General features: G+C 40.4%; 1 protein-coding gene across 4 annotated transcripts in view; it reads left to right on the forward strand.

The window, feature by feature from the left end:
• Positions 1–20,938, forward strand: part of LOC145346972 (uncharacterized) — a 464,774-nt gene extending 443,836 nt beyond the window's left edge. For 3 of the 4 annotated variants that reach the window (XM_080194876.1, XM_080194853.1, XM_080194868.1), the window contains 3 exons: positions 13,509–13,589; positions 15,730–15,872; positions 18,485–20,938. In XM_080194876.1, coding sequence (XP_080051002.1) covers positions 13,509–13,589; positions 15,730–15,867 — 219 coding nt within the window. In that variant the 3' untranslated portion in view covers positions 15,868–15,872; positions 18,485–20,938. The remainder of the gene's footprint in view (positions 1–13,508; positions 13,590–15,729; positions 15,873–18,484) is intronic. The other variant, XM_080194862.1, reaches the window with a different exon arrangement.
• The last annotated feature ends 1,932 nt before the right edge of the window (positions 20,939–22,870 follow it).

Below are 22,870 nucleotides of genomic sequence, written 5' to 3' on the forward strand. Positions count from 1 at the left end.
ACACTTTTACCGGCATGCCTGCCCCAATTACAGGGGCGGTCGAGGCTCAGAGAACAGCATTCTCCATTAGCCTCGGGCGGGATCGTATGAACCTCGAGCAGACGTGCCTGTAAAATTCCACCCCATGTTTCATACTGCACTCCAGTTCTTACCGACTTTCAATCCCCAGCATAAGGTTTTTAATATTTCCAAAATCCTTCTTCTCACTTATAAACCCTTCCTTGGCCATGAGACATTTTGATGTTTAAGTTTATTTATTAGTGTCACAAATAGGCTTGTGTTAACGCCGCAATTAAGTTTCTGTGAAAATCCCTGAGACGCCGCACTCCAGTGACTGTTCAGGTACACTGAGGGAGAATTTAACATGGCCAACACTCAGCACGTCTTTGGGAGGAAACCGAAGCACCCGGAAGAAACCCACACAGACACGGGGAGAACGCGCAATCTCTACATAGACAGTGACCCTAACCGAGAATTGAACCCGGGTCCCTGGCGCTGTGAGGCAGCAGCGCTAACCCCTTTGCCACCGTGCTACCCCAGAGTTCAGGCAAGTCTGAAGCCAGGTTTGTTCTTGATGAGATATAGAGGGAGGCTGAGGAGATGGTATTGACAATGATCTAGAAGTGGAGTTTGAAGGACAATTGAGACTGCACATTTTCAGGTAAAAATGCTTAAATAAAAAGAGAACTGACGACAAAGCTTCTGAGGAGAGAACAAAGGGATGGCACTGGTCCTTCCAGCATTGAGCTTGAGAAAGTTTTGACTCATTCACAGTTTGTTGTCGGAGATCACATTAACAGCAATGGAGTCAGAAAAATGATAGAGAACTTGAGCTGATATCATTAGTATTCGTGTGGAGACTGGCCTCATTTGGCCAGACTTCTAATTGTGATATTAATGGGGCCTTTTGCCTGATTGTGGAAACCACTTCAGCCGCAAGAAGGTTGGTCCCAATGAACATTGTCTTGGCCATTGCCACAGAGCAGTAGGTCAGCGACCACGATTTGCAAGATGCTACAGCACAGAGAGTGAAAATTCAGCCCAAGCTTTCTTACTGTGATGATACCTCAGTTTCACCTCTCATAATACCTGCAGTGTGGAGAAACTGGTGTTGGTCTGGGGTAGGCATGGTAAGAACTCTCTCAGCATCAGGTTAAAGTCCCACAGGTTTATTTGGAATCATGAGCTTTCAGAGTGACTCACCTGATGAAGGAGAGCGCTCTGAAAGCTTGTGATTCCAAATAAACCTGTTGGACTTTAACCTGGTGTTGTGAGACTTCTTCCTGTGCTCACATTACCTGGTTATGAAAGTGCAATTTCACTTCTGTCCATGCTAATTTATTGTCACGCGATGTAGCATTTTAATTTCATAATTACTCTGATTACCATTTTTCTCTCCACGTTGTTAACTTCCATCTGATGCCTTCATTACCCAGTTTTAAATCAGTCACATTTTCTGGATTGCATATTCCTTTGAACCGAAACAGGTTTGAGCTCATCAGCAAATGTTAAGTGCTGCTTTGCTTGATTGACATGATATGATGCTGAATCCCACTGTGATGCTTACAAACGTGATCCTGTCCCATCCCACAGGCTATGAAATAAACAGCAGAGAAACCATTAATCAGAACCAGTTTTATCCACTTTCCAGAAGAACACTTTGACAAGTGTTGCATTTGCCTTGTTTAAAAGGTACTGCATTCCAGATAAGACCATAAGACATAGGAGCAGAATTAGGCCACTCGGCCCATCGAGTCTGCTCTGCCATTCAATTTTGGCTGATTTTCTTTTCTCATCTCCATCGTCCTGCCTTTTTCCCATAACCCCTGATCCTCTTATCAATCAAGAACCTATCTATCTCAGTCTTAAAGAAACTTAATAACCTGGCCTTCTGCGGCAAAGAGTTCCACAGATTCACCACTTTCTGGCTAAAGAAATTCTTTCTCATCTCTGTTTTAAACGATCATCTCTTTAGTCTGAGGTTGTGCCCTCTAGTTCTAGTTTTTCCTACTAGTGGAAACATCCTCTCCACGCCCACCCACTCTATCCAGGCCTTGCAGTATTCTGTAAGTTTCAATAAAATCCCTCCTCATCCTTCTAAACTCCAACGAGTACAGACCCCGGGTCCTCAACCGTTGCTCATATGACAAGCTTTTCATTCCAGGGATCATTCTTAAAACCTCCTTTGGACCCTTTCCAAGGCCAGCACATCCTCCCTTAGATACAGGGCCAGAACTGCTCACAATACTCCAAATGGGGTCTGACCAGAATCAGAAATACATCCCTGTTCTTGTATTCTTGCCCTATCAACATGAATGCTTTCATTGCATTTACCTTCTTAAGTGCTGACAGACCTTGCATATTAACCTTAAGAGAACCTTGAACAATGACTCCCAAGTCCCTTTGTGTTTCTGATTTCCTAAGCATTTTCTCATTTAGAATATAGTCTAAGCCTCCATTCTTCCTTCCAAGATGCATAACCTCACACTTTTCCACATTGTTTTCCCTCTGCCACTTCTTTGCCCTCTCTGCTAACCTGTCCAAGTCCTTCTGCAACCCCCCTCCCCCGCTTCCGCAATGCTACCTGTCCCTCTACATATCTTTCTATTATGCTTTTACCTTAAAAAAATTAATTTATGATTGAAAGTTAATAGACTGTATCCTCCCAAAAAGAGCTGTATAGATATGTTATAGGATCTTATTATATGGGGTTGAATCTCCCAGCATGTGTGGGTTAGGTGGATTGGCAGACATGGGGAGAAGGTGTATGTGTGGAAGTGAATCTCCCAGCAGCGCAGCAGGCCGGGAGACATCAGTGGAGACAGTTTTGTGGGCTTCCCGCTGGATGTCACAGTCTCCACGCAACTCCCAGCTGAAGGTTTCCAACGTCCTCAGCTCTGCGCAGGAAATCAGCTTACAATATAGAAATCTTCATTTCCATTGAATTCTCCGGGCCTGCTCGTGTCTCTCCCCCACAGCGCCGGGTGTGGTTCACTCCAGTGTGGTTTACTACTGCTCCCCACAACTAGGGAACAGGTGACCTAACCCTGCTAGAGAGAACAGAGGCTGCGATGGGCCAAAGAGGATAGAACATAGAACATAGAACACTACAGCACAAACAGGCCCTTCGGCCCTCAAGTTGCGCCGACCACATCACCTACCAACCTACAGACCTATCTATAACCCTCAATCTCATTAAACCCCATATACTCATCCAGAAGTCTTTTAAAAGACCCCAGCGAGTTCGCCTCCACCACCACTGACGGCAGCCGATTCCATTCACTCACCACCCTCTGAGTGAAAAACTTACCCCTAACATCACTTCTGAGGATTGTGGAGACTAAGTCATTGAGCATGATCAGAGCAGAAATTGATGGCATTAAGGGACATGGACATAGAGAGGGAAAATGGTGTTGAGGTATAATATAGTTGATCAGCCATGGCCTGATTGAATGATGAAGGAGACTTGATGGACCAAATGGCTTACTTCTGTTCCTCTGATAGCAACTTCTAGTGAAAAGTTCAAAAATTCAAGTCTACTTCAGAGACATGAGCGTACGCAATCTAGATTAAAGCCTTAGTGGGAATCTGAGAGAGAGAGAGGGAGAGAGGTTGGAATTTCCATCTCTTACATCAAGCCCGCTCTATCAAGTGGACATAAAGGATATTGTGCATAACTTGAAGAAGAATAACCAAGTCCTGGCCAACACTCATCCCTCAATCGAGAAAACTGAAACGATTATCAGATCATTGCATCACTACTGTTAGTGGGAACTTGCTGTGCATCATTTGGCTACTCTATGTTCTACATTATAACTGTGAATTCAAAGGTACTTCATTGACTGGAAAGCATTTAGCTTAAATCCTTAAATCATCAATGCTGCTATTTGGATGCAAGTCTCTTTTTCATAACAGACCCTCTGACCATTTATATCATTGCTGTTTGTGAGATCTGGTTATGTTCAAATCTCCATTACTCTGACCTGGTCGTTTTGTGCAATAACCCACTTCATTTTGTTTTACCATTAGCAAACATGCCATAAGCTTTGCGTCCCAGACTCTGGAATTTCTTCCCTTAACCTGCTCCTCCTTTCCATCTCTTTCTTTTTCTCCTTTAAGATCCGGCTCTTTGAGGAACCGCTCCTCCTGTTACCACCTTCTTTGCCTTGGCATCCATTTCTGTATGATTATGCTTTTGTGAAGTGCATTGGGAAATTTAAGATGCCAAATAAATAATATTTTTCACCTTTCCCTTCCTCAGACCCACTTTTCATCATAGGATGTGTAGTTTGCAAAATGAGTTATATCTTGTCATTATTACTGTATGATCAGCACTACATTAACCACTTTAAACATTCACTCCCTCCACCAGCAATGCAGAGTGACAATAATGCATCCCATTGACAAAATTTGCTCCAAAAACTTACCAAGTCTCCTCTGACAACATCTTCTAAACCCACGACTGCTATCACCTAGAAGAACAAGGGCAAGTTTCCCTCCAAACCACATATTACCCTGACTTGGAACCATATCACTGTTTGTTTATTGTCACTGGGTCAAAATCTTGGAAATCTCTTCCTTACAGCACTGTGAATGTACCTACTTGAGATTGTTAAAGACCAGATCAAAACCTCCAAGGTGTTTCATGAAATTAGCCTAGACCTTAACTTATGCATTTAATTTTGGCATTAGGGTGAGCATAAGGTGTTTCACTCTAGGTATGATTCAAGTGACCCACTAGGAAGCTTTTATCAAAACAAAGTATATTTAAGAACACAATTAGAATATAACAGAATTAGCATAACTTTTACCAATTAAAAAATGTAAACATAACAAAGTATAATTCTTAACAGCTAGCTATCTCCATTGTTCCAATTTAGCAGTATCCCCCACGGGCGTAAACCCCTTCTTTGGAATGAGTTCGCACAGAAACCAAAGATGTTTATGCAGGTACTAGATTTCCAGCCTTTTGACATTTCTGGAGAGTGATCCAGACAGACACCTGTCTGTTAATTTTCGTGCAGCAACTGCCAGAGAAAGTTTCACCTCCAGATGACAGAATCTCAGAGAAGAAGAATTATCTACTCACATTTGTCCTTTATCTCCAATCTCCAGACCTCAACAGGGGGAAAATGGGAGGTACTTCTTCTCCCAAAAGGCAGATTGAGCTTGAGTTCTCTGTGTAAGCCCGTAAGTACCCAGTCATATGACCTTCCCTTCAATCAACCTAATCAAGCCCAACTCTGCAATATCCCAGGGGCAAACTCAAAACAACAAATCAAAACAAACTGCATCAATGAAGATCAATTATATTGCTCAGTAACAATACAGTACTTCTGGATCCAGACAAAATGCCTCTGATGGTAATAAAAACTAGCTGCTACTACAGCTCCTTCCCCAAAAAATGACAAAGATATATCTCTTAAAGGCACAGTTTTGTCACAAGGTGGACTGAAGTGGTTTAAGAAGGCAGCTCACCCCACATCCTCAAAGGCAATTAAAGTGGGCAACAAATGCTGACCTAGTCAGCAGTGCCCACATCCCATCAAAGCAAACAAAAATGATTTTGCATTGGATGTTCTTAATGATTATCTTAAATTGTGATGGCTTTACCAAGTCTAATTCTCCTCAGCCCCCACACTAGCCAAAAACTCATCTGCAGCATCCATAGAAATAACTGAGTTCTGGAATTGTCTCTTAATTGTTCGGAAATCATTACTAAACCACCATCCAGGTAGATATGCAAATTAAAAACATACTGCTAATTATGACCCCATGTGAGTAGCAGAAGAATACTGAATCTCTACACAGATTTATCAAATATAGGTTATTAGCCTTTCCTGTTACACAACCAGAATTTCCATGGTAACACATTGAAAACCTGTCATGATAAATTGTTGCTATGGAAATCCTAACTAGCTGAAAAAATGAGCTAATGACTCAGAAGTAAGGGACAGCATTAAAATTATTTTCCCTCTTCTGTTAAAGCACCCTCTCAATATACTTTATTATAACTGAGAAATAATTACTGCCAGCAAATAAGTTCTCTACAACTATCTAACAGTGGTTACCAAAGCTGCCTCATAGTGCCAGGGACCCGGGTTCACATCTGACCTTGGGTGACTGTATGGAGTTTTCACATTTTCTCTGTGTCTGTGTGGGTTTCCTCCAAAGATGTGCAGGTGGATTGGCCATGTTAAATTGCCCCTTAGTTTTCAAAGATGTGCAGGTTAGGGGACTCGTGGGGTAATTATGTGGGGTTACAGGCATAATGCCTGGGTAGGATGCTCTTTCAGAGAGTTGTTGCAAGCTCAATGGGCCGAATGGCCGCCTCCTGCACTGTAGGTACTCGATGATTCTATTCTAACAAACATCAACCTACAGCAACAGAAGTATGTTTTTGAAGATTTCCCATTTAGTATTTCTACTGAAATTATAAATATGTTCTTTTAGAATGAGTTTACAAAATCACTATCGGTAATGAACTGGGGAACTTTTCACAAATGTTTTAATGATGTCCAGACACATATTTTCCCATCTGACATAGGTAGAATGGGGACAGAAAACGTTTGCGCTGTGGAAGTGGGCAGGAACTCGTGCCATATCTTCTTGCCCTGACCTCATTAATCATGCACCCAAGAGTTTGGCCCTATGTGGCAGGGCAGGTTTGATGGTGCAGGTCCAACCATCAAATTTGGGTGCCATATTAAAAAGGTGCTCACAATAACTGACCCACCACTGAAGAAAGGAGAAGGACTTCTGGAGAAAGATGATGGATCTCCAGGGACACTCAAGAACACTCTGACACTGGAGGGTCCACTTGAAAGATGCTCCTTCCCCCACCCACTGCTGTGGTGTTCCAGAGTTGATGGCAGCTTTCATTCCAAATTCCAGAGGCAGCCCTGGGCATTGTTCAGTTCAGTCTCAATTTCTGCATGCCACGTATGCCAGATGTGTTCTGGACCAGTGTGTTATTCCCACTGGTGTTGTGGAGAATCCAGAGAGTGGGTGGGGGGGGTGGGGAGAATGATTCCAGTCCGGTCTTCCTCTGCATCCCATTAGTGGGATTCAAATCAGCTTCACGCGGGTCTCCAGTGCGTTTCCCGATCTGCCGTGGCTGGCACCAGCAGAAGATTCTTTGGAAAATTCAGGCCAGTGCAAAACTGAATTTTGGATTCCTGCCAAATTCTGCCCCTTTGTCCACCATTGTACGCATCGGTGGGGGCATGGGAGGATTCTGTTACAATGATGACAGGAAACTTACCTCAAGAGTTTTAAGTACAAGCCACTATCAAACTATAGTTGTTTGAAGTACTGGGCGGGATCTTCCAGCCACTTTCGCTTCAAGACTGGAAAATCTTGCCTGAGGTCAACAGAGATTTGCATAGTCCGCCCCTGCCTCCTATGATTTCCGTGGCAGGTAGGACAAGAAAATTCCACCCATTGTAATTCCTATTATTATGTTTACAATATCTCACTTTTTTATAAGCAATTTCATTTTTTTTCAGCTATTTAGATTCATCACACAGTAATGAATAATGTATTCAATCAATCCCTTACAGCCCTAATTATGGCATCTTAAATTATGAACTGTGTCTCATACTTTACATGGCTAAATTGGACCAATTTACGGTTAGCAGACCGCAGTATTTGTTTTAAACTTTTTCCATGTATACAAAGTCCATTTTCTGTTGCCCTTTAAGAAACAGTTCCAAAAGTCTTGGATGCAACCGTAATTTATTGTTCAGTATACAATGCATTCGTAATAGGGTAGTAAGAAGTCTCACAACACCAGGTTAAAGTCCAACAGGTTTATTTGGTAGTAAACGCCACTAGCTTTCGGAACTCACCTGATGAAGGAACAGCGTTCCGAAAGCTAGTGGTGTTTACTACCAAATAAACCTGTTGGACTTTAACCTGGTATTGTGAGACTTCTTACTGTGTTTACTCCAGTCCAACGCCGGCATCTCCACTTCATAATAGGATAACAGGGAGAAAAAATATACAGTGACTCAGAAGCCAGAAACCCCTCACACCTCAGACTTTCTAAAGCTTTCTAAATCTTTCCATTGTGTTAAAAAAACTATGAAGACTCACCTTCCATTACCCAGAGGATACAGAATGGTAATGTTGCTATATGTTCTTCTTTGTGCAGTAATGATTTTGAATGTGTGAGTGGCATGGTGGCACAGTGATTAGTACTGCTGCCTCACAGCCCCAGGGACCCAGGTTCAATTTCAATCTTGGGTGACCTGTCTGTGTGGAGTTTGCATGTTGTCCCTGTGTCTGTGTGGATTTCCTCCCACAGTTCACAGATGTGCAGGTTAGGTTGATTGGCCATGCTAAAAAAATGTCCCTTAGTGTCCCATGATGTGTAGGTTAGGGAGGAATCAGCAGGGTAAATATGGGGATAGGGTCTGGATGCAATGCTCCATCAGATGCAGACTCAATGGGCTGAATGGTCTCCTCCTGTATTGTAGAGTTTCTATGATTCTAAAGTGTCACATTTAGAATGCAAAGTGCAGTTACCATAATGGGCAATTTGTCATTAGTTTTTAAATACATTTTATATTTGCTTCATAAATAAAATTACCGAAAGCATCAATAGCTATTGCTACGCTACGTTAATTCACCTTTTCCTGGTGTTAAGTATGAAATTATGCCTAGTCCTGTGGAATTTGTTTTTTTTTACATTTATTATGTTTCATTTAACTTTCCCATTGTTGCTGGAGACTTTCCAACTCTTTTGTGCAATGTGTCACTGCGCTGAAAAGCTTCCTTACTAATTCACTTGCTTCTGAAAAGACCGTTAAGCAGCAGGTTTGACCCAGACTGATTCCCTTCTGAGAGTTTGGCCGATTGTCCAATTAAAGATGGTGTACAGCATTAAAGACCCTACTCAACATTTGTTTAAAATTCCCGAATATACAAAGATGGCTTTGTATGGTCGGACGGAAGATTTTCGGCTGTAAAATATACTGTGGTCCATTGTGTTAAAGAACTGTTAAAATTTTCCTTCCTTTACTCCCAGGGGACAGAATGGTAATACTGTGATATACTCTTTGTGCAATGATGGTTTCTAATCTGTGGGCAGCATGGTGGCACAGTGGTTAGCACTGCTGTCTCACAACATCGGGGACCCGGGTTTGATTCCTGGCTTGGGTCACCGCCTATGTGGAGTCTACACATTCTCCCTGTGTCTGTCTGGGGTTCCTTCAGGTGCTCTGGTTTCCTCCCACAGTCCAAAAGATGTGCTGGTTGGATGCATTGGCTTGCTAAATTCTCCCTCAGTGTACCCGAGCAGGCGCTGGGGTGTGACAACTAGGGAATCTTTGCAATAACTTAATTGCAGTGTTAATGTAAGTCTACTTGTGACTAATGAATAAACTTTAATTTTAATCTTAACCATTTATAACCTAAGTGATGAATCATAACCTGCAAAGCCCCATTCGTCAACTTCTGATTATTGAAACAAATAGGTAAGTTCTATGAACTGAACCTAAACAGGTAGTCAGATAAATATTACAATTACCAGTAGGTAGGATTTAATCATTTTATTTTCATGTGAGTGTGGATGTTTTTAAGGTCTAGTCCTAGGTTTTCAGCAGTCTCCTAATATGCACACAATGCAAAATAAATTGTCAGGTCAGGATTTCTGTCAAAGTTTCCTCATTTGTATGGTTTTTTTTTCTTACTGATGACAAATGATTTTTATCTGAGTTAAATTTGAAAACATAACTTCTGATTTGATTTGATTTGTTATTGTTACATGTATTAGCATACAGTGAGAAGTATTGTTTCTTGCGCTCTATACAAAGCAAACCGTACATAAAGAAGGAAAGGAGAGGGTACAGAATGTATTCCTACAGTCGTAGCTAGGGTGTGGAGTAAGTTCAACTTAATGCGAGATAGATCCATTCAGAAACCTGAAGGCAGCAAGGAACAGACTGCTTTTGAGTTGGTTGGTATATAGCAGACTTGGTTTTGCATCCACTCGTGGGTCGCTGTGGGATCTCAGTGGATTTTTGGGTAGTAACGTTTATTTATTAGTACAAGTAAGGCTTACATTAACACTGCAAAGAAGTTACTATGAAATTCCCCTAGTTTCCACAGTCTGGTGCCTGTTCGGGTCAATGCACCTAACCAGCTTGTCTTTCAGAATGTGGGAGGAAACTGGAGCACCCGGAGGAAACCCATGCAGACGGGGAGAACACGCAAATTCCACACAGACAGTGACCCAAGCTGGGAATTGAACCCGGGTCCCTGGCGCTGTGAGGCAGCAGTGCTAACCACTGTGCCACCATGCCACCCCAATGTTTGATCACATTTTACTTTTTCTCGGTTTGAGTAACTTTGGTGCAGCAATTGCAGGAAATGCCACCTTGATGAAGGTTGGAACAAACAATCTTATCCCCTTCACTAATGATATTTCAAGATAGAGCAAGAATTAGAGCAAATGACAGGGAAGGAATTGAGGGGAGTTTGAGTCAATTTGTTATGGAAAGAAAAATAGGGTAGATAGACTGAAAGAGTAAAAGTCTGCTATTTGATTTTAAATAAAATATTAATGGGATTTGACAAAGTCAACGTGGATTTATGAAAGGCAAATGATATTTGACCAACCTACTGGAGGTTTTTGAGGACGTAACTGGCAGAACAGATTAGGGAGGACCAGTGGATGTGGTGCATTTGGATTTTTAAAAAGCTTTTGATAAAGCCTCACATGAAAGGCTGATGCCTAAAACTGAAGTGCATAGGAATGGGGGTGATGTGTGGTATGGATTGAGAACCGCTTAGCAGATAGGAAATGATTGAGAATTGGTTAGCAGACACAAAACAGAGTATGAATAAATGATATTTTTTGAAGTGGCAGGTGATGACAGGGATAAGTGCTTGGGCCCCAGCTATTCACTATATACATTAATGATTTGAATGAGGGAACCAAATATAATTTTTCCAAGTTTGCTGATGACATGAGATTGATGAGGGGGATGTTAAGAGGCTTCAGAGTGATTCAGACAAGTTGAATGAGTGGGCAAATACATGGCAGGTGCAATATGAATTGAATAAATGTGAAGCTATCCACTTTGGAAGGACAATCAGAATAGCAGAATGTTAACTAAATGGTGATAGATTGGGAAATGTTGGCGTACAAAGGGACGTGGGTATCCTTGCACAACAATCACTGAAAGTGTGTGGGTGCAGTAAGCAATTTCTTCAAACACATGGGGAGATTAACAATGAACTACTGTTTTCCTGAGTTAAATGCTGGAGCAGCACAAGTAGCCTAGAGGGATGTGATGAATTGCAACTAATAATGTATCACTTCCTGACTACAAATTGATGACAATTTATACACTAATAACCTATTCATAAACTCCCCAGCAATATCATTGTCATTGTGTAATATCTCTCCATGATTTCTGTTACCTGTATGAACAGGCATTATTTAATGAATGCTTAATTTTGAATTTGTTGACCCAGATTTGGATACTTTTGATAGCTGCCGTGATTTCTGCGGGTCAATTCACAGGAAGGTGATAATCAGAAGAATTTACTGCACTTATTTCCAGTTCTCGCCTGTTTGTATATTGCCCAAAATTGTTTGATCAGAGGGAGGAAGATTTTGGTCTCTGTGTTTTTCCTCTATAACAGTGGGAGAAACACAGAGTGAAAACTTCCTAGGTTATTAGTTATAGCACCATTGTGCATTCTAAGGATTGAAAAGCAAATGAATATTTATATAAGCAGGTTATTGTGCAGCTGTACATAATCTGAAGTGGGTTTGTAGCATGCTATTTTTCAGGAGCGCATCAAAAGGTAATTGCTAACTGCTTTACCGTGTATCTTTGCCAGCATGCTATCCATTTACAAATAATAAATATTAACTAGCCAGAGATGCAAAAAGTTTGTAAACGTATTTGAATTTACTGTGACAATACCATACCATTCAGAAATGTATTTGTGTATGTTTCTTCTGACAGGACTGTTTTACAATTCAACTCTAATTATGGTGCCAGTTGTTTATAACCGGTATCCCACGTGTAGCATGCAGAAGAAAAATTGCTCCTAAATTTTGTGATGTTTGTTTTAATCTGAGTTAATGCAGTTTTGTTATTGTTGGGTTGTCTCCTGGGGTTTCAAAGTAGGGTTTAATTAGGTTGACTGATAAGAAGAAAATCATGTGAATGGGTGGAGCTAGGCTTACAGAGAGGAAAAAAGCAGGCAGTTGCTCTTCCAATTTGTACAGTTGCTCTTTCTCCCCTCTCTCTGGAAATTGAAGTTTAGATTTGGTAGAAAATAGCTATTTCTCTCCAGGAGTCTGAGAAAGACAAGCGGTTTTTTTCTGTCCATCTTTCTGGAGTGCTGTTGCTTGAAGACAGCTCTTTTTTCTGGAAGTTGCTGCCTGAGTGTCAAAAGACACTCAGGTTATTAGTTATAATAACTCTTTTAACTCCTCTGGACAGAGATACAAAGGCTGGAGGATTGGCAAATGTGTCTGGCTAACTGATTCTGAAGAAGAGTTTACATCTATGGGGACATTGCTTAAATTGGAACTAATAAAGATAGCGTATAAAGAATTATACCTTGTCATGTTTAAGTATTTCAAATGGTAAAGTTGTGACAATTCTTTATGTTGTAGTTAAACTGTATTGTTAAATAAAGTTTGTTTTAATAAACACTTCCCAGTGGGTCAATAGATTCATACCTGGAGTGAAACATCTTATGCTCACACTAAAGCCAAAATCAAAACTACTAGGCTAACTTCATAATATACTTTGAAGTTTCTGATCCGGTCCGTAAGACTTACCCACAAAATTGTTTGATTCCAGTGTGTATCAAATTTCGTTCACTGAGGCCAACTCTATGTCAGGGACTGGAGTTTCAGTTATTTATCCATCCCAGACTGCTCTATGCCATGACTGGATACTTCTCTGCACCTGGCATGCATGCTGGTGCAGGGCCTTGCCTCCCAACAAGCTGGCTGTGCGCATCATACCACTCATAGTTGGCATGGGCTTATTCATGCTAATTTGTCCTGACTTCCAGTATTTTTAGCAGAGCAAATACAGAAATGTTCTTGGGTTTATTATAAGCTGCGTGCATTAAAAAGGGATTTTAATATGATGGATACTAAGCAACACAATTCTCTCAATAATTGCTAGAGAAAGAGCTCCAAGATTCTTACTTTAAAGTGGACATTTCCTCCTTGGAGAAATGAATGTGGGTGTTGTTTCTGGGCCGCTTGGGAAGCTTTATGCCTACTTGCTTGTATCTTTTGCATCTTTCATTTCAATTTGAATACCAAGGGTATGATTATTGGCTACCAAACTGCTTAATATTTGTTTTTTTATTCCTGGTATTTACATTAAGCCCTAATATAAGCATCTGATTTTTGTCAGGATGGTCTTCTAAATCTCAATTTCGGGAATCTAGTAGTTTTCATTGTGTGGAAGAGAAGTCAGTTCTAAGGTGTTTTCTGAGTATTCAAGTAATTGTTTTCACAGGTTAATGGAAGGCGGGGTCTGGTACCAACAAGTTTCCTCGATGCCAGCATTGGATTGCCAAAAGCATTGATGCAGAAAGCTGTAAGTAACATTATATTCTGTGTATTTGGTCAGATATTTCAATGAAGCACATTGCATTTTCATTGCTTCATTTAGCAGTTTTGCCACTATTAGAATTTATTTTTAAATCACACAATATAATTTATTTTGGTTTCAGAGTAGACACTAAGGTCAGAACTTTCCACCCTTCACGTCTGCTCCTGCCGGTGTGAACAGAGATTTCCAAAGCTTGCTGGTCCTGCTGTGGGCTCGCCTGCAGTGGGTGTGGGGGTGAGGTGGGGTGTGGAGGTGCGGCAGGGTGTAGAGATGAAGCAGGTGAGAGGGGGGATGGTGGGTGCTGGAAAATTCCAGCCTAAGGCCCCAGAATTTCAATACTGAGGCTGGTAGCATAAGTGGGAAATTTCCCATCTCGCTGCACCCACTTCATAAAAGGATTAACTTTGTTTACTCAGCTGGCTATATGACAGTTATAATAAGCTGGGGTTTTTTTTCTGTGATCTCTTTCGTCAATTGCTCAATGTTCATTTGCACAAAGTAAAGAGGTGTCAAGTGCTTATTGACACTTTATAAGTTTAGCCGGTTAACTGTTTTATAAAAGTTATAGAAAAAGCAGTTCTTGTAAAGAAAATGACAAATTAGCTTTTTTTAAGCAGTTTGACATATGCCATTGTTAATACAGAGTTCATTTAGAATGTATACAGGGTAAATGTGCATAAAAATGCTGAGAGTTGGCTTGGAGGGTATGAGGGATCATTGGAGGTGGGTAGGGACATGAGTTGGCATGGATGTATCATTGAGGATTAGTAAGATCGTAGAACTTTAATATTCAACATGTTCCCAGATCAATATAATGGTTCCCCTGAGCAGCTGTGAGACAGAAACCGTCAATAAATTGTCCCAATTCCACATACATTGCACTGTGGGTATACCTACACCATGCAGATTGCAGCAGTTCAAGATGGCGACCCACTGCTACCATCTCAAGGGCAGAAAGAGGTGGCAAAGAATCCTGGTCTCACCAGCGATGCTCACATCCCAAGAATCAACATGCAAAGTATTATCAGGTTCTTTTCATGACCACAGAACTTCCCAAAGAGTTTTACAGCCAATCAAGTACTTTTTGAAGCATCATCATTGTGGTAACGTAGGAAACATGGTGCCATTATGAGTACAGAAACTCGGACAAATGTTAATGTGATGGTGACCAGACAACCTGTTTCTCATAGCTTTCCTGCATCTCTTCAAAATAATGCCACGGGATTTCTATCCCCTGGGAGGGCAGATGGGGCCTAAGCTTAATATCTAAACTGAAACTCCACAATTCCAACAGTACTGCATCCCCAGTTTTCTTTTAATTTAAGCAATTCATCCAAATACATGATATCCAAATACATGATAATTTCACAATGATAAATTATTAAACCAACAGTTAACATAGAGCAGTAAACAACCTACATTCCAATGAAAATGGAGTGCATTGTAAGTTAAGTTTTCAGTTTATTTATAAATCATAAGTAGACTTATGTTAACCCTGCAATGAAGTCTCTGTGAAAATCCCCTAGTTGCCACACTCCGGCACCTGTTCGGGTACACCAAGGGAGAACTTAGCATGGCCAATTCGTCTAACCAGCATGTCTTTCGGACTGTGGGAGGAAACCAGAACACCCAGAGGAAACACACGCAGACACAGGGAGAATGTGCAAACTCTGCACAGACAATGACCCAAGCCAGGAATCGAATCCAGTCCCTGGCGCTGTCAGGCAGCAATACTAACCACTGTGCTACCATGCTGCTTAAATGGCAGTGGAAGCAGAGTCTTGGAGTATTTTTTGGCACCTTCACAGGTTTCACCATCTGGAGTTTCGACGTCCAGGGTGCTGCTTCTAAAAATTCACTTGCTAGGACACATGATTCCCAACCAGAATAGCAGTTCTTGTACAAATCCCATCGGTACTTTACAGAAGAGTCAGCCTTGGTTGTTGTGCTCAGGCCTTGGAAAGGAAATTGATCCCACAATGTACAGCTAATAGTCTGATGGATCACACACCCATTGTAGAATCTGTTGAATTTTCTACTGATATCAGTAGTGTGCTAATTCGGCAGCTTCCAGTGCGTGCATCAATCTGCTCCAACAAATGTTAGTTAATTAATGTGATTTCAGATCATCTCTTTTCTCATCCAGACAAGATCAGCAAGTTCACCTCCAGGACATCATAGGATACCCAAGATTTCTAGCTCCTCTGAATACTTCCACAAACAGAAACTAAACAATAGGCGACTGTTGATGAGAAGAGTATGAATGTGGTAAGTCTGACAAAGTTCCATGTGAAAGGCTGCCCAATGCTGTGATAAATCAGGTTGGCCTTGGTTATGGATAACAAATTGTCTGAAGGGTAGAAAACAACAAACGTTTGTTCGAGAGTGACATCAGAGCACAGGAAAGTATTCAGTGAGATGTTAGTAATCAATCTGCTTCTAATTAATATCAGCAATTTGGACTCAGAAACCCAATGTGTAATGCAGTTTGAGGAGCAGTGGAGTGAAGGGACAGCTCAGATAATGCAGAATGGCATGGGCTAAATATGTAAGTGGGCAAATTAAATTTACTTATGTCAGTTGCAAATTTCCCTGCAAAGGAAGGCAACTAGTCAACATGTATACCCTGTGAATGTTGTCGTCGTAGCTGAGGATAAGATGCAAGAGCTTACATAACCTTTTGATACACAACTATGTACAACCAATGCTGAGTTAACAGTCGATAAAGCAAACAGAATGTTAGAATCACTGGTCACAGCAGTAGAATACAAGTCAGAAGTTGATGTAGTTTGTATGGATTTCAGCAAAGACTTTGACAAGGGTCCACATGGGAGATGTAGAAAGGAGGTAAATGCACAAGAGGTGCAGGGTGCTTTGATAAAATAAATTCAAAACTGGCTCGGTTATAGGAGACAGAGAGTGATGACAGAAGGCTGCTTTAGTGGCTGGAAGCCAGTGTCCAGTGGTGTGTCACAGGGATCTGTGCTGGCTCTCCTATTGTTCATCATTTACTTAGATAACAGTGATGACTATGTGGGGGGGTAAGATTAGTAAATTTGCGGATGACACAAAGATAAACTGGATGGTTAACAGTGAGGTTGAGTGTCTTGCATTCCAAGAAGGTATAGACAGAATGGTCAAACGGACAGATAAGTGGCAGGTGGAATTTAACCTTGAAAAGTGTGAAATGATACACTTTGGAAGGAGTCAGGAAGTATTCTATGTATTGCATGACACCAGGAAGTTCTGAGGAACAAAGGGATCTTGGTGTGTTTGTCCATAGATCTCTGAAGGTGGAAGGACATGTTAGTGTGGTGGTGAAATAGGCATATGGGACACTTGCCTTTTATCAATTGAGGCATAGATTACAAAAGCAGGGAGGTCATGTTGGAGTTGTATAGAACTTTGGTGAGACCACAGCTGGAGCACTGTGTGTAGTTCTGGTCACCACATTACAGGAAAGATGTGATTGCACTGGAGAGAGTGCAGAGGTGATTCGTCAGGAGGTTGCCTGAGATGGAATATTTAGGTCATGAAGAGAGGTTGGATATTTTTGTTGGATTGGAGAAGATTGAGGGGTAACTGATTGAGGTGTACAAGATTGAAGGCATGGACTGGGTGGATAGAGAGCAGCTGTTCCCCTTAGTTCAAGGGTCAGTCACGAGGGGACACAAGTTCAAGGTGAGGGTCAGGAAGTTAAGGAGGGATTTGAGGAAAACCTTTTCACCCAGAGGATGATGATGGTCTATGATGTGCTGCCTAGGAGGGTGGTGAAGGCGAGATGCCTCACATTCTTTAAGAAGTACCTGGATGAGCACTTAGCATGTCATAACATTCAAGGCTATGGGCCAAGTGCTAGTAATTGGGATTAAGTAGGTGGGTCAGATGTTTCTCATGTGTCAGTGTGGACTTGATGGGCCAAAGGACCTCTTCTGCACTGTGTGATTCTGCGAATTGTTACAAGGACAAAAATAGATGCCATTGCAACATCTCTGAACTTAAAAGATTGCAAGCATTCCATGAAATGTTTTATCACTTTTATGACGCGTGGTGTTGAATGGAGACCTTGGAACAAGTACTGAAGAATTGAATTTCTCACTGATCAGCATTAATTGTAATTCCTAATAAAATCACCTGAAGTGGTTAACAATGAAGATAATGTTAGCATTAACATTAACACCTAGCTTCTTGCTGTAGACATGTTGTAATAGAGGCACAGAGTGCAGAAAAGGCCCTTTGGCCCATAGAGTCTGCACTGACAATATCTATCAATAAATGCATACTAATCCCATTTTCCTGCACTTTTTTTGTCCCATATTCTTGAATATTTTGATATTTCAAGTGCGCATCCAAATATTTTTTAAAGGCTGTAAGGTTTCCGGTCCTATCTTCCCAGGTAGTGCATCCCAGTTTCCCAACACCCTCTGAGTGAAAAGGCTTTTCTCTTAGATCCCCTTTGAATCTTCTGACCTTTTCCCTAAGACTGCTCCCTCATGGTTGATCCCTGAACCAAGGGGAATACATGCTCCCTACTCACCCTGTCTGTATGCCTCATGTTTAAACTGACTCAACAAATAGTTTGAAAGATAGCTAAAGCTAACATTGTCAATGATTGATTATGCTTTATCCTAACACGTAATCTAATTGGTGAATACTGATGAATCTGGCATTATACTTTATACAGATTTAGAGTGTGGTTGCTCTTAGAAACAAAGTAGCATTATTATTGGTCACAGCTCTGATCCCATTGACGCTAAGTCCACAAAATAGCTGAGTTTAGCATGTGCGTGCACAAATAATAATTGTTTTATATAAAGTTATTGTCTGTTACACTTTTCTTATTCAATCATATTTACTTTGTGTTCTGAAAATCTTTGCAGGTACAAAGTTTGAAAGAATGCTGTTATTGTCTGGAAGATCTAAAAAAAAACGTGCACTGCTATTGCCAAATAGTCCGAACTAGTAAATCTTCCCTGAATTACTGCAGCCTGTACATACAGCCTGGGCATCTCTCTGCAGAATGAAGTTTCTTCTCCACTTCCATTTGGTGCTAAGTTCCAACAGAGCCACAGCCTTGTACTAATCTTTGCCTTTAGTTTATTGCCAGATATATATGTATTGAGCATTCATACTACCTCCCCGTTGTTCCCTGTTTTGTATTCCTGGCCAAATTCCTGGATCTTTGCATTAGGTCCTTTGTGCCAAATGTGCTCTGACTTAACGACGTAACTAATTCTTAAATGGAACAAACCTGCATTACGGTTCTGAACAGAAAGGTTTTGTGGCAGTGTTGTTCTGCTTCTGAAAACTGATTAATTTATTTTGCTAAAAATAACAAAACTCAGCAAACAACTTTCCTCTTTCACTCATTTTGAACTGAAATATGTTTTAAAAATTGGTTTATCTTTGTGAGTATTACATAAGTGAACAGATTCAGGTTGATGATCAATGCCTTGGATAAATAACGAACAGAGGGACCTCCTGTTGAATTAATTTACATAACCTCTTTCATTGTGATAAATGCATCTTCTATTCATTACATGCATGTTGCAAACCTCTAGATGTGCAGGAGGTGAGGGGTTGATACAGTGGGAAGCACTCCTGGTGGCATCTGTGTGTGATTTGGTTAAGAAATCTTTCTTTTTAGTTTTTTTTCAAAAAGCACAGTTTTCACTAAGCAAGTGTATTTAACATTTCACTTCTTTTGAAGTGTATCTCAGGACGTTATTCAGGAGGCAATAGTGCTTACTCACTGTTTGTTCTATATTTGTATATTATGTGTACAGTATAAGACAACTTGTTTGCACTTTTCATTGTCTATTGCACCTGAATAAGAAACAAGTACTTTTGAATTTATTTTTTTAAAGAAAACTGCACTAACAGCTTAAGAGATATTTTACAAAAACAAAATTTCTCTTAATAAAGTTGTTCTTGCAAGTAAATCCCTCCTAAAACCATTGACAATTAGTCATTTTAAAAAACAAAAGGCAATTCATTGGTTGCTGCTGCAGTTATCAATCCTGGTATTTGGCTGAAATAGAACCTCTCCAGTAATGACAGGCAGAATTCTCAGATGTCGTCCACCCCAACAATGCTGCCGGCGAGAACAGAAAATTTGGCACTCGGCCAAATCTCCATTGTCTTCTGCGGGTCTGGAAAATCCCAGCCATGGGCAAGGTCAGAGAATTCCGGCTGTCAGCTCCTCCTGTGGTGTGAATCGCTCACCTGAAATACTATTTAATGAGTTTTTGAATTCTCTGATGCACCCAGAGTAAAAAGTGTGAATTATTTGACTTTGGAATTTTTAAATATCATCCCAAGTTACTTAGGCTCCAAGATGGTAATTGCTAACTGTCTTGAAACATTAACAGATGTATAATACTTTATTCCAGACTTTCCAAAATCCAACTTGTTTCCCAACATAATTGAAGTATGATTAATGTCAATGCAAAGCTATATTCTCCTATTTAATTGCTAGTGAAAGACATGGAAACCATTCATTTGGACAGTACATTTTGCCAGTAATGTTGAACCTTTATTGACTAGTAAAGAACGTGGATAATCCAGAATCAATAATTTATTTTTTTTGCATGAGACATAGTGATTCTGCTGAAATGAAGAAATGGGTGAAATGAAGGTGTCCCTTTGCGATTCCTTTCCTCCAAACCCTTGTAATGTTTGTTAATAGAAAATTTCAGTGCATGACTTGTTGATATTGTACCGTGGCCTTGTGACAAACAGCAAATCTAAACTTTTATCCATTTATATAAAACCAGCGGATGTGGAACAATCTGCATTTCTTTATTACTTTCTTTTCCAGTATGGCAAAAAAAAAGACGTGTATAGTATATATTATATGTACACACACAACACAGCAAACAGGTTTTCATTTTGTTTCATTTTACATATTATGAATCCTTCAGTGCCTTACAGAGGCAGAGAGGAATTAACATTTTGGTTTTGACCCAAGTCAGAAAAGTCTGGGTTTTGTCTGACAAAAGCCAAACTCTCTTACAAGACTGTGTTATGGTTTCTTCCTATGACTTGGTCTTGAGACTTCTTTTCCCTTTATGTATAAGGGCCTTCTGAAACAAATGGAATAGAGTTTAGATGTGCATTTTATTAAAAATAGAAGCATAAGCAAAGTGTCAGCAGATTTCTCATGTACAGATTATGGAATTCATGTATTGTAGCCATCATTGTTTCCTAAAATGTTTATTAAATGACACTTAAAAATTACTTAAAATCCTGTTGATTTACTTGTTAATAAAATTGTAAGGTTATTTTTGTAAGCTAGTAACATGTAAATGATTTGTATACATTTGTATATTGTATAATGGATGCATTTTGTATTAAAATGAAAATTAAAAAGTTCTTCTGGTAATGAGTTTATTTCCCCACTCAGTTTTAGATTTGATGACTTTTTTTTGTTTTCTATTGTTTAGAAGGAAACAAAAGTTAACACAGTCACTTTTTTAACATAAATATGAGTGCGCTTATGTACATACATGTGGCCAAATTTGGCTTCCACTGAGAAATCGAAGCAAGTTAAATGAATTTGGGTCAGGTCTATAGGGCATAAAGTAAAGCAAAGTTTATTTATTAGTCACAAGTAAGGCTTACATTAACACTGCAATGAAGTTACTGTGAAATTCCCCTAGTTGCCACAATCCAGCACCTGTCCGTTCAATGCACCTAACCAGCATGTCTTTCAGAATGTGGGAGGAATCTGAAGCACTTGGAGGAAACCATGCAGACATGGGAAGAATGTGCAAACTCCACACAGACAGTGACCCAAACTGGGAATTGAACCTGGCTCCCTGGCACTGTGAAGCAGCAGTGCTAACCACTGTGCTGCCGTGGTGCCCCAATGTTTTGCACCATAGTGTCAAGCGCATTCAAAAGCTGCAAAGGTATAGAGCATCATAAACATCACAGTTTCCTTGAGTAGGTATTGAAATGTTTTATTGTGGCATAGCAAATTAACATGTATATATCTGAACTTTTTCATTAGTCTGATTGCGATACATGCTAACATTATCACCACTTGAGGTCTAAAAATAATTAGGAGTCACGAGATAGAATGATTGAAAGATGGCCATAAAATAGAACACCAATTAGGAATTCCTGAAACTGATAAGTGGAAAGTAGTATCTGTTATGCAGAAATAATTCAATCTCAGAAATTGAAGCCCTACTGTCAAAATTGGCAGATATCATTGATATAGAAAGATACAACAAACAGCTAAAAGGGAGATGATTCATTTTGATAGGAGTAATAATGAGGCAACTTATTCTTTAGAAGGGAAGGAATCAAATCACAGTATCTTTACAGTGCAGAAGGAGGCCATTTGGATCAGCAGTAGCTCTCTGAAAGAGCATTCTACCTAATCCCACTCCCCTGTTTTATCCCCATAACTCTGCATATTCTTTCTTTTCAGATTGCAACCCAATTCCCCTTTGAATACCTCAGTTCAATCCGCCTTACACTAGCCTCTCAGGAAGTTCATCCCAGTGTCCAACCACCCTCTGAGTGAAAAGCCTTTTCTACAGATGGGCAAATAGATCAGAAAGTTCAGATGCATACATCACAAGAAGTAGGACACAAATTGATAAAGTGCAAAGTACTGGGGTTTATTTTAAGAGAAGCAGAATATAAAAACAGCAAGATCATGGGCTGGATTATCCAAAGTCGCCTGCACCTGGGATTCTCCAGTCCCGCTGCAGTGAACAGAGGTTTGGCTAAGCGTCAAATTCTCCGTTCTCACTGGCGGTGGCAGAGGGGCGTGAATGGCTGGACAATTTTGGCCCATATAATCTACTGGCAGGAGGATTGATAACCAAACAACATCAGTTTAAGATCATTGTTAAAAGAACTGGGGTAAGGTGACAAAAATCTGTTTTGAAAACCGATTTGTGAATTGCATATATACTTAGAAAGGAATATCTGGCAGTGCTATGGGCATGAACCAGGAAATTGGGATTAAGTAACTCTTCAAGTTGCTGATATGGACATATTGGGCCAAATGGCCTCCTTGCTATGCCGTGTTAAGGAATTCATCCTAAATTCTTCTTTATGATTGTAAGATTGTATGATTTGCATATGGCATGCTTGCCTTCATTGGCCAGGGAATTGAATACAAGAGTTGGGAAATCATGTTGTACGTATATAAAACCTTGGTTAGATCACATTTGGAGTATTGCATGCAGTTCTGGTTGCCACACTACCGCAAGGACTTGGAAACTTTGAAGAGAGTGCAAAGAAGA

The sequence above is a fragment of the Carcharhinus amblyrhynchos genome, chromosome 1 (assembly GCF_965287045.1).
Source record: "Carcharhinus amblyrhynchos chromosome 1, sCarAmb.v2.hapA, whole genome shotgun sequence".
NCBI lineage: Eukaryota > Metazoa > Chordata > Chondrichthyes > Carcharhiniformes > Carcharhinidae > Carcharhinus > Carcharhinus amblyrhynchos.